This window comes from Sordaria macrospora, chromosome 1 (assembly GCF_033870435.1).
Source record: "Sordaria macrospora chromosome 1, complete sequence".
Taxonomy (NCBI): domain Eukaryota; kingdom Fungi; phylum Ascomycota; class Sordariomycetes; order Sordariales; family Sordariaceae; genus Sordaria; species Sordaria macrospora.
Window position 1 is genome coordinate 6,805,678 of NC_089371.1, and position 14,574 is coordinate 6,820,251.

The 14,574-nt window shown below is 50.0% G+C and overlaps 3 protein-coding genes across 3 annotated transcripts; 2 read left to right on the forward strand and 1 right to left on the reverse strand.

Annotated features, from left to right (window-relative positions):
• Positions 1 to 512: 512 nt before the first annotated feature.
• On the forward strand, positions 513 to 7,290 carry SMAC4_01228 (uncharacterized protein; the record flags this gene model as incomplete). The annotated part of the gene is made up of 4 exons (XM_003352345.2): positions 513 to 953; positions 1,009 to 3,558; positions 3,619 to 4,376; positions 4,434 to 7,290. The coding sequence occupies 4 exons, from the start codon at positions 513 to 515 to the stop codon at positions 6,439 to 6,441; spliced, it is 5,757 nt and encodes a 1,918-aa protein (XP_003352393.2). The 3' UTR covers positions 6,442 to 7,290.
• A 1,129-nt stretch (positions 7,291 to 8,419) lies between these two features.
• On the forward strand, positions 8,420 to 9,834 carry SMAC4_01227 (uncharacterized protein). Its single transcript, XM_003352344.2, has 2 exons — positions 8,420 to 9,094; positions 9,166 to 9,834. The coding sequence occupies exons 1-2, from the start codon at positions 8,761 to 8,763 to the stop codon at positions 9,501 to 9,503; spliced, it is 672 nt and encodes a 223-aa protein (XP_003352392.1). The 5' UTR covers positions 8,420 to 8,760; the 3' UTR covers positions 9,504 to 9,834.
• A 4,092-nt stretch (positions 9,835 to 13,926) lies between these two features.
• SMAC4_01226 (uncharacterized protein) lies at positions 13,927 to 14,265 on the reverse strand (the record flags this gene model as incomplete). The annotated part of the gene is made up of 2 exons (XM_003352343.2): positions 14,246 to 14,265; positions 13,927 to 14,137 (listed from the first exon to the last, which is right to left on the reverse strand). Exon 2 carries the CDS (start codon positions 14,122 to 14,124, stop codon positions 13,927 to 13,929), a length of 198 nt encoding a protein of 65 aa, XP_003352391.2. The 5' UTR covers positions 14,125 to 14,137; positions 14,246 to 14,265.
• Positions 14,266 to 14,574: the final 309 nt, after the last annotated feature.

Genomic DNA, 14,574 nt, shown 5'->3' on the forward strand with positions numbered 1-14,574 from the left:
AAATTTCACCTTTCGCTCTCACACAGATCTCCCCTCTTCCCACCTGTGAGTATCGATCCCTCATATTTTGTCTTCAAGCCCGTTTTGAGCCACCTTCAATTTCTCGTTTCTTTTGCACAGCCTTATAGGAAGCTGATCCATGGTGTCTCTGACGCCCATCACGATGCTACCCAAATAATCACATCCGTCGCGCCTCGGCCCTCAAGGTTGAAGTATCTACATACAGCCCTCCATATCTTCGCTTCTAGGCACCAGCATTCCAGAGCCTCGTCGTTCCAGATTGGGACAACCAAAAATGACTAGCTAGTCTCAAAACGAGGTCGGCGCCATTTTGGCCACCCTCAGATTATGCGATGCAACCTGGAGATTACTCAACCAGAAGCGAATGGTCGATTAAGCTCCTTCGGATATCCAGCCGCACGAGGCTGGCCCAGAATGAAGTTCGATATAATGAACCCTCTCCCATGATTGCCACTTCGCTTCTCCCATAGATAGTCTTCCACCAATGTCTCATGCTCACCAGGGGTGCATGGACTGACCACCAACAACCTTTCGTCATGTCACTCAATCGCACCGTCACCCAGAGAGCTCCCGGCCGTGGCCAGTCGGTACACCGCGCTCCTACACAGAAGGCACGGAAAGCAAAGAGCTACGACAATGTTTCACAGGGCATCAAGCAGCTCTATCCAGAAAATGCATCCGACGATTGCAATATTGACATCGTCCTGGTTCCTGGCCTAGGCGCCCACCCCGAGAAAAGCTGGGAGTCAGAAAATGAAAAGTCAAAGTTCAACTGGACTACCGACAAAGATGGCGGCATCATCAAGGACTTCCCCAAGGCTCGCGTTTTGCTCTACATGTACGAGTCGGCCTGGACCGGCGACTACAAGGTCAAGCAGTTCATGGACAACATTGCCCGTTTTCTTGTAATAAGCTTGAATAACTTGAGAAAGGTTGGTACTCACGTCTCCACGCTTGCAGCTCCCTACTTACAATACCTTTCCACAGAACTGCAAAACCCGACCGATTGTGTTCATCGGACATAGCATGGGAGGCCTGGTCATCGCAAAGGCAGTAGCTCTTGCTGACAGGCACCGTGGGGAGTATCCCTTCATGTTTGAAGCCATTTCCGCCACCATTTTCTTCGGGACCCCCTTCAAGGGTGCTGATATCGCTTCTGCCGCCGTCATGTTCTCCCGTCTCGCCGAAAGGACTGGCTTTGGTGCAGTAGCTTCGAAGCTGTTAGAAGACCTGACCCCGGGAAACAGTTATCTCAAATCTATCCGAGAAGAGTTTGCGACCTTGATCACCAAGCTCACCCACAAGATCCACGTCATATGCTTTTACGAAGAGCAACCAACCAACTTCGCCGAAATGGCACACCTGCCCAGATTGGCCAACATCGTCTTTCCCAAGGAATACAAAGACTTTGTCACTGAAGAGTCAGCAACGCTTGATGGCTATGAAAAACTAGGTCTAGCACGCCACCATCGCAACTTGCTCAAATTCAACGGCCCAAAGGACGAGATCTGGTCCCAGGTCCTTCGTGACAAGCTCAAGAATGCCATTAGCGGTGCCTACCTCACGGCCAAAAACCGCCTTAATTCGGCCCGCGGCTTGGACTTGACAGCACTCAAGGGGATTCTCGACGCTCTGGACGGTGCATCGGTTCACCGCAAGAGGAGGGATCTGGGAAGAGCCGTATCTGGATCTACATGGATAACCGGCATTCCCGAGTATGCCGAATGGGTCAACATCATCAAGACCCAGGTGGCTGAACAAGAGGCACCGAAGAGCGAATCGCTTGTGGACTACTTGTGGGTTCGAGGCCCAGAAGGAAGAGGAAAGACAGGCGCGACCCTGGCCGTACTCAGTGACATCGAAGCCCTCCAGGAAAAGCGGGGAAATTCTGGTCAAGACGGTATTCTTCTGGCATACTTCTTCTGCGAACCCGTCGCGGATTACTCCACAGCTGAAGATGTGCTTAGATCTCTTCTAAGCCAGCTCATCAACCAACAGAATGCACTTGCTGCTCACGCAAGCGTCTTTGTCAAGAAAAACTCGAAAGACAAAGCTCAATCCCAACCAACCGTCGATAACTTGTGGCAATGTTTGCTCAACATGCTTTCCGATGAGTTTGCAGGCCGCCGAATCTACATTGTCATCAACAATCTTCATGTTCTGCAGCCTGAGTCTGAATCGACAACAAAGCTGATGCACTACCTCAATGCTGAACTTTCAACTTACAGGCTCGTCAAAGATGAGGGCGAAGGCTACCCTGTTTCCACGCGGTGGTTGCTCACAAGCAGGGAATTCAAGACTATTGAACAGGCCTTGACCACTCCGCGTGTACGTCTGGTAAACCTCCGAGACGTGAAATACGTAAACCAGGTTCAGAAAGACCTACAACTACATGCCAAGGGCAAGATCAAGGATCTGGAAAAACAGAAGAAGTACAATAAGGCGCTGGCTTACTACGCCAGCAGCTTGATTGGTAGGCGGGCAACCAACATGCACTGGATTGATCTTACCTGCGTCCAGCTTGCAGAGCTTCCTGAAACAGAAAGCCACGTCAAGATTCGCTTCATCCTCGAGACCACACCCAAAGACCTCAGCGACCTTCTGAAGGACAAATGGAACGAAATCTTCAGCTCCAATGGGGAAGCCGGTGAAAGAATCAAGGAGCTGCTACGAACTCTCCTATTGACGTTCGAAGATCCGACTGAGGAAGAGCTTGCTGTACTTGCAGGGCTCTCACGGACAGAGGTTCAGGGCCTGGTCGAGAAGTGCAAACCGTTCTTATCAGTTGTTAAGCAGACTGTGACTTTCATGAATGCGGCCGTGAAGAAGCATCTTGAGGACAATAAGTTACAGCTTTTGGGAATGGATCAAGATGAGATTGAGTGGCAGCACGGCATTCTAGCTCTTAGGTCACTTACACACCTGAAAGAAGCCTTTGACTTCCCCGAACGAGTGGACCTTGCTGCCGAAAACGGAACCGTGGCAGACCATGTCGGAGAAGATGGAACTCATGAACGAGATGGAGAAGGGAATGGTGTGGATGGAGGGGATGATCAATACCCGGGTAGCGAAACTCAGGGCGAGGACAATGACCCCGGTGAGGATGCAATTTCTGAGATTGGTGGGATGGATGATGACGATGATGATGATGACGATTCGACAACCGACTTTTCTGATTACGACTCGGAGGAGTGGGAGGAGGCAGGCGCAAATCTCGATCCGGAAGCCGACGAAATTCGGGATCGAGCACTAAAATATCCTGTCAAGCATTGGCTTCACCACGGAAGCAAATCGACTCCAGAGTTTGCCGACGACCTTAGCCAGGATGAAGAATTCTGGACAACCGATTCGTCAATCAGACGCCGCTGGCTTACTGAGTACATTCGCATGACAGGAAAACTTGAAGGCTGGGCCAGCAAGTCTCTCACTGCTCTGCATGTTGCTTCCTCTCTCGGGTTTAGTCGACTTGTTGTTGCGCTGTGGAACAACGGGCATGAGCATGAAATGCACACGTACGATTCGCTCCAAAACACACCGGTACGTCCACTCCTTTGTTGTGCTGGGGAAAGCGTATGACTAATATTCAGCCAAATCCAGCTTCATCTTGCAGCGTACTTTGGCCGTACGAATACCGTTGAGGAACTGTTGAATCGAAACGCAGTGATCGACCTCACCCAAAGTCGTTTTGAAGATACAGCCCTACATATGGCTGCGGGAATTGGCCATGTAAATGTGATGGACAAACTCATCAGCCGGGGAGCCAACCCAAATGCTTACTCCGAGTACACCGGTCTCGTCATCAATGCAGCTATTGCTTCAGGAAACTTCAAAGCAGTGGAGCTGCTGGTACAGAAAGGCGTTTTGCCAACTACTCAGTCCTGGGAGACTCAGCCTCCACTTGAACAGGCGGCTGAAATGACAGATATATCCATGCTTGATTGCTTGATAGAGCAGTTCAAGGATAAGATTCCGCCCGAAGACTACAGCAAAGCCATGGTTGCGGCCGCTAGAGCTGGGAGACTAACGGCTTTCAACAAACTCCTCGGGTTTGAGCACAGTAACGAGTGGTTCCAAAAGGCCCTCGACTCTGCAGCAGCTCACGGAAAATGGGACATCGTACCTGTGATTCTCAAGAGTTGTCGTGGGCTGAACTGCGATGAGGCCTTCTATCAGGCAGCTGTTAGTACGGAAAACAAGGACAAAAGTCTCGGGATTCTGTGGGAGTATTCAGACGGGACTGTCTCGAAAGAGAAACTAAGTCAATCGTTATATGAGGCCACCGATAACCAAAAGCTCAGTACCGTCACCATTCTTCTCGACACATTTGCTGCTGACCCCAATGCTACTGGGGAAGAGTAAGTAGCCCCACACGGTCTCTCAATTATTGTTCACCGCTAACAGCTATACGCCAGGTACGGAAATGCACTCACAGCCGCAGCATACGATGGGAGATTAGACATACTGCGACTCCTACTAGACGCAGACGCTGACGTGAATTCGCCAGATGGATGGGCCCTCCAGACAGCAGCTTTGGAAGGCCATTACGACATCGTCAAGGAACTTCTCAACAGAGGTGCGGATGTAAACGCGTTCACGAAAAGTGAGAAATTTCCTGAAGGAACAGCTTTGCAAGCAGCAACCGAGGCTGGCTGGAAGGAAATTGTCTCGTTGCTTCTTGAACACAACGCAGATCCAGACCTTGGCGGTGGGCCAGACGCACCTCCAATTCTCGCAGCGGCAATGTACGGCAATTCAGAAATTTTGGATTTGCTCGTTGATGAGAAAGCAAATGTCAACGTCCACGGTGGAGAGGACAACTCTACTCCTCTGATCAATGCAGTGGAGCAGATCTTTGGCACGGATCCCCTTCGGAAGCTTTTGAATGCCGGAGCCGACATTAACGCGACCAACCAGGATGGCGAGACCGCTCTCATTGTTGCGGCGAAGGAAGGAGATCGGAGTGTCGTCCGGTTCCTGCTGAAGAATGGTGCAGATGTTATGCACTTCTCTAACAATGGAACGAACGCACTGAAAGTGGCACTCGCAGAAGACCAAACATCTTGCCTCAAAGTTCTGATTAACCATGTCTCAAAGATCATGTTGGCGCTCAAGTCCGCCATGGATTCTGGAAACACTGAGGTAGCTGGAGTTGTGCGAGCTGCCATGGCGGCTCCGCAAGGTCTAAGCTATGACGACGGCACGAAAAATCCGAACCAAGACTCGGATGAGGATTCAGAAGATGAGGATGACGAACCAGAAGAAGACAGTGACGAAGAAGACCAAGAGGAGCCAACAAATGGACGGGTTCGTTTTGAGAACGAAACCTCGAATGAAACGGACATGGCGCATTCCGAGCACGGAGGAGATGATCTCAAGTCAAACGCGGACTCCTTCGAGATGACTGCCGAGGACTCGTACGAAGTCCATGTTCATGACAGATCTGACGCTCAGATTTCCCGTGGATTCTCTCGTAGAGTCACTTGGCAAGCCGGCGACAAGCGACGGGAGTCCGCAGGTGATGGTCACCACGGTCAATCAGAGGAAGCGCAACCTCAGCAACCACAGCAGCAGCGACCATACGACCCAGATGCTGCCATTGTGAAGCTAGCATCAGCAGGGCGGCAGATGTCAGAGCCAACCCATCCGACCTTCTCTTCGGCCGAGCCCAATGATCAGATCCCGCAAGCCCCAACAACGCCCACGTTCCAAAGACAGCAGCTGCCTAGCACTGTAGCAGCTCCAGGGTTAGCCACGGTGTCTGAGAATGAACAAGCACAACAGGCATTCCAGCAGTGGGCAGCATACAACCAAGCGCTCTCTTCCATGGCGGCACAAACAGAAAACGGTCAGTATATGGCGTACAGTGATATGTCTTCGTATGATGGCAGTTCATGGGGCCAGCAAGCTTCTGCAGCGGGCATGGTTGCAAACTATGGCAACATGTATCAGGCATATGCCCCACCACCCCATTCTCATAATCCCCAGAATGCTCCTGAGGTTGTATCGTCAACTACTCTGCCTCAGCCACAAATCCCGCAGCAGCAGCAGCCGCAGCCGCAATCACAACCAGGGGCATACAACCCAACAGTACCAACACAGGTTGGGCCCCCTATTGCCGGGTACATCGTTTACACAAACGAAGGGCAGTCACAGTACTACCAACCGTACCACGTCATCCGGAATCAGGGGAGCAGGCCTCTCCTCAACACCAACAGCAATAGCGGATCAAGTCTTGGTGGCGGCGGAAGCAGCACCACTGTCAGTAATAGTCAAGTCAGTGTAGCTGGAGGATTACCGAGGAACTCAACGCCGACGTCACCGCCGCTGCGGCCGGCACCACCTCCAGGATTGCAGCGCCAGCCTAGGCCGCAGAGTTCTAGTTTCTTTAAGGGGATTTTCAACAAGAGCAGCACTTCATAGATTTGAGCATCGGGCGTAGGAAGACGATATGACGGGGTCAGGAGGAGCACACGAGGTCCGCGGCTTGGATAGTGTCGTCGGATGCGGGTGACCCGTAGGAAGGCGCACTGTACCACGGGATACCACGCACCCGGCAATGTTTTCATCAAAGGAACCGCTGCGCCATATAGACACAGTCTTTTTGGGCTCCTGTTGTGGTAGAGCAGTCGATTAAGGGTCCTTATAAGGTGCCCTACGGGTCTGCAGGTGGTGCCTGGTGCCTAGGGCATAGGGCTTGGGGCTTGAGGGCTGAGGCGGGATGGGATGGGATGAAATGAAATGCGGGAAGGCACGGGCGCGGAGGGGGAGTGTGCAAGTTTGGGAGGCAAGAAGGAAGGTGCGCATCTCAAATGCCGGCTGGCGGCTGCGAGAGTGTGGCTGGCGGATTGCCTGGACCCAACATGGAGAACGTTTTTGTTTTTCATTCAGCTCCTGGGACAGAATGAGCCATGTACGCCTTCGTCAACCTGGTGGTTGGATACCTCTAGGCCACCACATCAGAATAGACGACATGAGCTCTGACACCACTTTGACTCCGTCAAGCAAACATGCTGGACAAGACTCACGATAACAAATGGGATCGGTGGTCATGATGACCAGGACTCGAACGGAAACAAAAGTTGTTGCCCCAGAGTTCGTCAGGTGAAAATGCCACAATCTGGTCTCTCAACGCCAAACACACAATAACAATCAAAACCTCCTGTTCTTCATCCAGACTGAGTCACTGATGACTGGTCGCGATAGATACAAGAGAAATGGGTACATAGGTCATTGATGTCTTCTAAGCTCCTATTTAAGCTTTCCTTCCCTGTCTTGCGCTTCCCTACTTTCACGTTCCAGTCCGCCCCGTAACTTTGGTGTTTGAGCCTCGAGAGGAGAGTAGTCGTAGGATCACAAAGGTGAAAATACTTCAGCGCTACAGGAATTCATTCACAACATGTCACGCAACAGGTATTATGCTCGCTACCAAGGAACTTCAAGACCCCCGTAAGTATGCAACTTTTCTGGTAGTCTTCAGATGCATTGACTTTGATCACAAGCTAACCTACCTTCAGTTACATTAGCTTCAGTCACGGTGAGTTTCCCTGCCCTTCTGAGTCCTCTAATCACACCGGCTAACAACTACTACTACTCTCTCTAGATTGGGACGCCAACAGACCTTTCACTGAACAAGCCCCGTTGCTCATCGGGGCTTGCATCAGGTCGACAGGAACCCGCGTAGTACCGGCGTTATTAAGGGAGCAGCGCGAGTCTAGGCGTGCGAGCCCCGTGGGAACCATGATGTACCTCTTCCATAACGCCATCGTCTGCGAGTTGGAACGAACTTTTGGGATGGACGGGCGTCGGCCGTATAAGCCGCATTCGATGCTGTGAAGACCTGGCGGGGTGCGTTTCTAGTACGAACGGGGAGTAGGTAGGTAGGTAGGGAGGTGATGGCGAGGCTACATCAAATCGGGTATTTGGCCAGCTGGTCAAACTGCATGAGGGAAAAGGTAGGGGATCTCAAGTTTGGTCTCTGACTGTTACTTACCACCGGGTCCCGCATATTTGAACGCATATGCGGGCTTCGAACGTATGTGGCTTTGCGATGGACGACGCAGGATTTCCAACTTTTTTTCTCTTTTTGCTTTCCCTCGGGTTTGCGCCCCTTTCCCCATCCTGTTTTCATCTTATTCTTTTTCTCCTTTCTTTTTCAATCTACAAACTCATTTCTATTCTCATTGGACTTTTGATACTGCATCGGTTCTTCTCTCCACTGGCCCCTTGAACGGTTTGCACACTTCGGCACAATGTGCACATCACCACGTGTCTCTCTTCTTTGCTTCTCTCCATCACCCATTTGCAATGATATTGATAAAACTAAATGTGCTTTTAGGCACACCATGTAAATTGTGCTTCACGAAAGCTGCGGGCAATTGACTCGCATAGCGGCACCGCACCGGACCTGAACACTTTGTTCCTGAACTAATATGCGGACTCCGACATTCTGCACCAACTTCTTTTGTTTCTTAAGGCGAGAGTTCCCTGCATGGAAGGAAATTTCCAAAGGCAGATACTGCAATGCAGGAATATTCGGACGGACATCGGTGCTGCACCAACTTCTCATTCTTTTTTTCTGGTTTCTGCATCCAGGGCACTATTTAATCATTTCTTCCCCCGTGTTCCTTTCTCTCTTCTTCTCTTCCCTCTATCCATCAACAAATTCATCATCTTCTTGGTCACATACTCCCAGTTTATCAACCATCAATCTTCGATACCTCGATCCAAAATCTCATCATCATGTTCGGCTCAAACACCATCCAGCCATCACTTTATCAAAACCTGCTGTCCCAAGGCGGCAACTCAACGTTTACCATGATCGAAAATGCCCCTGCTCAGCCGAAGACGAGAACTGGAGGTTACCATTGCCCTCCCATTCCGGGCCTAACGCTCGTAGCTCCTGAACAGACCTTTTCCACCACTACCACTGTCGTAGGAGACGGTACTCTTCCTCCCACCCTTCCAGGGTCTCTTCCTCCCACATCTTCGGATACTGTCGTCGACGAGACTCAATCCACCTCACTCTCCGAGGAGCCTGAGACTCCCAAGGAACCATGCATCTCGTTCGAAAAGGGTAAATATCTTCCTAGTGCATAGTGACCATATCTTTTCCGACCCAACTGACTTTTTTTTCTCTCCTCACAGACTTCGACCCCAATGCCAACATGCACGACCTCGCTCGCCGCCTCGTACAAGACCGTCTCAATCTTGGACTCGACCACTCAGAACTTCTGATTGAGGCATTGGTCCTCCGCAAGAAAGCTCAAGACCGGAGGTTTCTGGAGCAAAAGGGCCCTGACGACGGACCGCTGGCCGGCATCTGGACCGTGGTGCCCGACGTGCGTTCGGATGAGTATTGCTTTTACACGGCAATCATCCTCACCCTCGAACATAACCCTGTTGTGTCCACCACCCGCAAGGGAACTCGCTCGCTGTTCGAAGCAAAGCTGTCGACGATCGGCCACGACTGCTGCACGATGTAAAGATCGAATTGGATTGCTCTTTTCCAGAGAAGGAGGAGGAGGCGATGATGATGATGGTACATATGTATGGACTTTGCCCTCGCGTTGGCACAAAATTGGAGAAGCTTTTTTGGACACTCGGGCGACGACGAGCCCCTTTATAGCCCTGATTTACCTTACCTAACTCACATCTCACCCCCGACGGAAAGGAATTGGCGGCAGCAAGGACAGATCATGGACATATTTTCGATAGTGGCAGAGACGAATTACATGTAAAGGAGGGAGACATGATCTTGGCGGTTATTCTCGAATTTACGGAGACCTGTCTCACGGTTCATAGCTTGGATATGGCATAGCAAATTTTGATTTTTATCACTTCTTCCATTCCTACCCTTGCTTGACATTTGCTCTCCCCGATGCTTTTAGTTTCTTGTTCATCAGTGTCAGAATAATCGCTTCACACGATGAAGCTCCGTAGAAGGTATTCCATGCCCAAAGGTACATGTGCTCGATCATGCGCATGGTGAAGATACATTTCAAGGTTCCGGACCTCCGACTAACCCGAACGTACATGTACCATGACCTAAACATGGAACAGCTGTGCTGTTCACAGATTTAGGGCAGAAATCTGGCCTGTTCCCTTCTGCGTAGCATAATGCACGATACCTGCTCAGCTCAGCGTAAGGTTCAAGGGTGTGTGCATTACGATTATTCTCGACGTCGAGAAATTAGTTGAACTCGTCCATGTTCCAAATTATCTGCCTGGCTACCGATTTTCCACCATTTTGCATCTCACCGATCAAAACTTTTGATATTTCTATTTTGCATCGTCAACGCAAACATTTGCCGGGAATACTTCCTCGCTCACTCCTCAAATCTACCAATCACATACCTACGTACAGAATTATCTCTACCATCAGTCCATCATGCCTTCCATCAGAGATCCGACCTTGCAAACCCCGAAGAAACCGTAGGTACCATCCTGGCCATACCTTCCTCTCTTTCTTCATTACTCAAGCTACGATCGTTCTTCCCAGCTATATCTCATTCGAGAGAGGTATGCTGACATTATCTGCTTCCATCAGCATCGTGTGGCTCCTGCTCTTCTCACACATGAATGCAGAGCATCACGTCGCCATCACCTCCCTAACCTGCCCTTCTTCCTCCCCTTTCTTCGCCCCCCTCCGTCCTCATGCATGCAAAAAAGCCGTGAGAACTAATATCCCCACTCATAGATTGGACACCCTTCCCGCCGCGCGATCAGGCCAAAGCCCTCATCCTTTTTCAACTGGCTTCCGGTGTCGGACACTTTGCTTTGTATATGGAACAGAAACGTATGCTCGACAACAGTCCGCTGGGAACGAGGAAACATGCGTTTCACAGTGCGATCGTGGCCACACTCGAAGATGGATCATATCTAGAGGCTTGAGAGTAAAAGGAGTGAAGGGTAGGGTAGCGGGGGAGTGTCGATGGCAACTTTAGAAGCTGAAATGATGTTAAACTTGGAGGGATCCGGACACAAGCTAGAATAAAATGGTCAACGCGAAACTATCTATTCTTCTGTCATTCAATGTGCTCTGCACCAATTTGTGGCTCGTTATGCAACCCCTGTTGGGATTGACGCTTCTACATTCGTAGGTCCAGTCTGGTACAAACCTTCACCTTGAGATATGATCATGTTTTCGACAGGCACCTAGAAATTGCCGTAACAGCATGCAAGGCTCTCTGCCAGACCAGAACCTGGCTGTTGTACGAAGGTTCTCAAGCTTTACATTTTGCCAGGCCTATTCCCTTCACTGCCGCCACAACACGGTTTCTGAAAGTTCAAGGTTTGGAAGTTCGATGGCCAGTGAAGCGTAATCATTCCTCGTCGATATAGATATAAAAACTCCATGCTTCCAGATTATTTTTCCTACACACCACTCTTCTACCAACATCGCAACCGCAACTGCATCCGTTCTCCATCCACGGGCATTCGCATCCAAATTTCCCAAAAATTATTTCTTCTTCACGTCAGACATCCACAATGCCAGCAGCGAGGGATAGCTACAATATGAGGAGTCTGAGCCACCCGGGACGTCAGCCATTCATCTTTCACGAGGCAATCATTAGGGAGCTGGAGAGAGACTTGTGGTTTTATAAGAGTTGGGAGTGATTGGCCTTCAAAATTAAAAAATTCTGATTGCTCCTGTCGACATCTTTTGTTCAGCCCTCCAAACCCTCGGGTTCGTCTTTTCTGCATGTTGTAGTTTTACTCGAGAGCTTCTCTCGTGGGGTAAAGGTGCGGACTTTTTATTCATGCAGTGACCAACGTGAAGAGATTCAAGGTTGTGAACTTCCTCACCAGGGCAGAACCTGGCTCAAAGCCGCCCGGTCTGCTGGAGGTTCTCGGCTTTTTCTTCACTTTATTTTTCAGGTTCGACCTACCTATTCATTTTATTGTCCCGCGGATAGGTTTCAGGTTGGGAAGTTGAAGGGCTGGCCTGTGAAGTGCATTTTTCTTCTTTGACCTAGATATAAATGTAAACTTTTCAAGCTTCCAAATTCCATTCCCACTCAACATCATTCTACCACCATCCTTTTACCACAGTCCTTTTACCACGGTCCTTCTACCGCTGTCCTTCTACCACTGTCACAACCACAGCGCACTACATTCATCACATCCTCACCATCTTTACGCCGACCAACTCTCTAACATGGAGCCTCTCCCTCGCATTCGGACTTCGAGAGGGCCGGTAACCATGGCGTGCTACAACGCCTATGCCCAGATCTGTGCCAGACAGATGTAAGCACCGAATTCTCGACAGGCGTATTGCCTTCTCATATGCCTTCAACAAAGCTAACCAATCTCCGTCATTACAGAAAAGTCTCATACACCAGAGGTATGCGTCCCGTCGTCAATCACATACCCTATACACCTCCATCATAATCATCATCATCATAATCAAACTAACAATCTTTTATCATAGACTACCGGCCCAACTGTGACGAACCGTTACAAGCACAGGAGTATATCGCTGGGACGTAGGACAACGGTAGTAGTAGCCAAAAGGTACTGGTTGATTGTGAAAGCTATTGCTTGCTGAAGAACCATAATAACAAAGGCCGGGAGGCCTTCTTCTATACTGGTCTTCAGCCCCGTCCCGTGGTCCCGTAAACTCGGGACCCCGGGTCCTATCCGATTGGTAAATTCTATCTAGATACATGAGGCTCAACGATTGGATCGTAACACCAACGTGCCCCTCGATTTCCACGTCAAGCTCCTAGTCCTGCTGCAGCTCTCTTCCAGCATCAGTCAGGCAGATCTGTGGGGGCAGCAGAGGTACCTCATGTCCCTGTGCCCCGAGGGAAGCATGGCATGCTTTTTCCACCATGCCATCATGCTGGAGTTGGAAAACTTGTTGTCGCTTTGACCGAGCATTTATTGGAGCATTTTGACGGGTTGCCGAGATACTAGGTGGCTTTAGATCTGAGCTTTTTATGAGGATATGTTATTCCAGTTGTTGTAATTCTACGGCGGGGATTAGGTCGGTCGATGGATTCGTCCGTCGACCGCTTCTGCTTTTTTTCATTGGGGTCGAAGCTTTTATTGTCCTAAGTTCCTTCAATCATTCTCGGTTATCCTGCGCTTTGATCGTCTGCTGCTGTCTCCTGCTCTGCGTGGCCCTCGTTCTAGGGATGCATTCGAGGCTCGGTGGGACGCGTGTTCCAGATGGCTATTTCCCTTCATTTTTTGGGTTTCGCTTGTTCGTATCGTATAATCGGGGCATGTTCTTACGCCCTTCGGCAGCTAAATCTCATGATGCTTTGTTTTGGCGAGCCTGGGAGGCTTGGAAGATCGAGCAGAAGAGAGTCTGTAAGTGTTGCGAAAGATGTCAGCTGCTAGGAAATATCTTTAACAGTGGTGAACTGGCAGGGTATTCAACCCGCATCCCTTGCTTGAAACTACGAGCAAGTAAAGGGGGAGTGGTAAAGGGGGAGTGGTAAAGGGGGAGTGGTCAGTGGGTTCCAGAAGCGAGGACTACGAAGAGAAGCAACTTGTGTGGAGCAGGAGGGTGAGAGGCGATGGGAACTGTCGAGAGCAAAGAACCAACCACTAGTTGAACGGTCGAAAGAAGATGAGTAAGCGCACGTGGAAGTATGGAAGCAGAAAGCAAGGGGGAAAGGATAAATATCAGGGCAAGGGAGAGCGTGGAGGGTCTTGTCAACTACAAGCAATGGGAAAAGGAGGGAGAGAAAGATGTAGGGAGCAAGTTATCGAATTCTTTTTTTTTTTTTTATAAAAAAAAAGGAAAAAAAAAACGGCTCGTCTGTGGGAAATCTGAGGAGTCGGCGTCAACCACGACATCCAGCAAGGCAAACTTGCGTAGGCTTGGATATGTTTAACGACAATTACGTCAGTCTCGGTTTTTCGTATTTATCTGCGATCGCAAAAGGGAGACACTTACCAGACCAGCACGCGCAACCCGCCTAAAACCGGCCCTCCAGCTCCAGGCAACAGGCGTTGTAAAACATCCAGGGGATGTTGAGCTCGAGCTGGGCGGCCCGTAACCAGTGCAGCTCGAAGAGCAGCCCGTTGGTGTCGGCACCGTGCGCCAGACGGTTGTTGACCAGGCGTCTGGCCTGAACAACCAGAGGCCATTGGTTGGACCAGTCTAGCAGAAAGAAAAGATATGGTTAGTCGTGGGTTGTGGGCTTGGGGGAACGTGTAGTGGTGTTGGCTTTGCTGTGGTCATTCCGGGCAGGATGTGTGTGTTGCATACCTCTCTCAAACTCGATCCACCTGGACGTAGAAGTTAGCTTCGTTCTTGCTGCTTGGATATGGATTAGAAGATTTGAAAGGAGAGTTTACTTACGCCATTGCTACTTGTGACTTTTTTTAAAAAGAAAAAAAAAAGAAACCGAGGGAGCAAGATGGTGGGAGAATTATGATCGTTGGCTAGTGTTTTTGATTTGGCTTGAAAGCTGGAAAAAGAAAGGTGGCAACAGTTTGAGGTCAAAACTCTCATGTCCTTTCCCGGATAACCAAGTGGAAGAAGAACCGTGATATTTATTGGGGAGGAGAGAAGGATGAGGATAAACTAGAACTTGG

Excerpts from the sequence above, each read along its gene's own strand:
- SMAC4_01227 (XM_003352344.2), top strand. The coding sequence starts at position 8,761 with ATGTTCGGCTCAAACACCATCCAGCCATCACTTTATCAAAACCTGCTG. Across the intron at positions 9,095-9,165 it reads ATGCATCTCGTTCGAAAAGG|ACTTCGACCCCAATGCCAAC; the intron begins GTAAATATCTTC and ends CTCTCCTCACAG.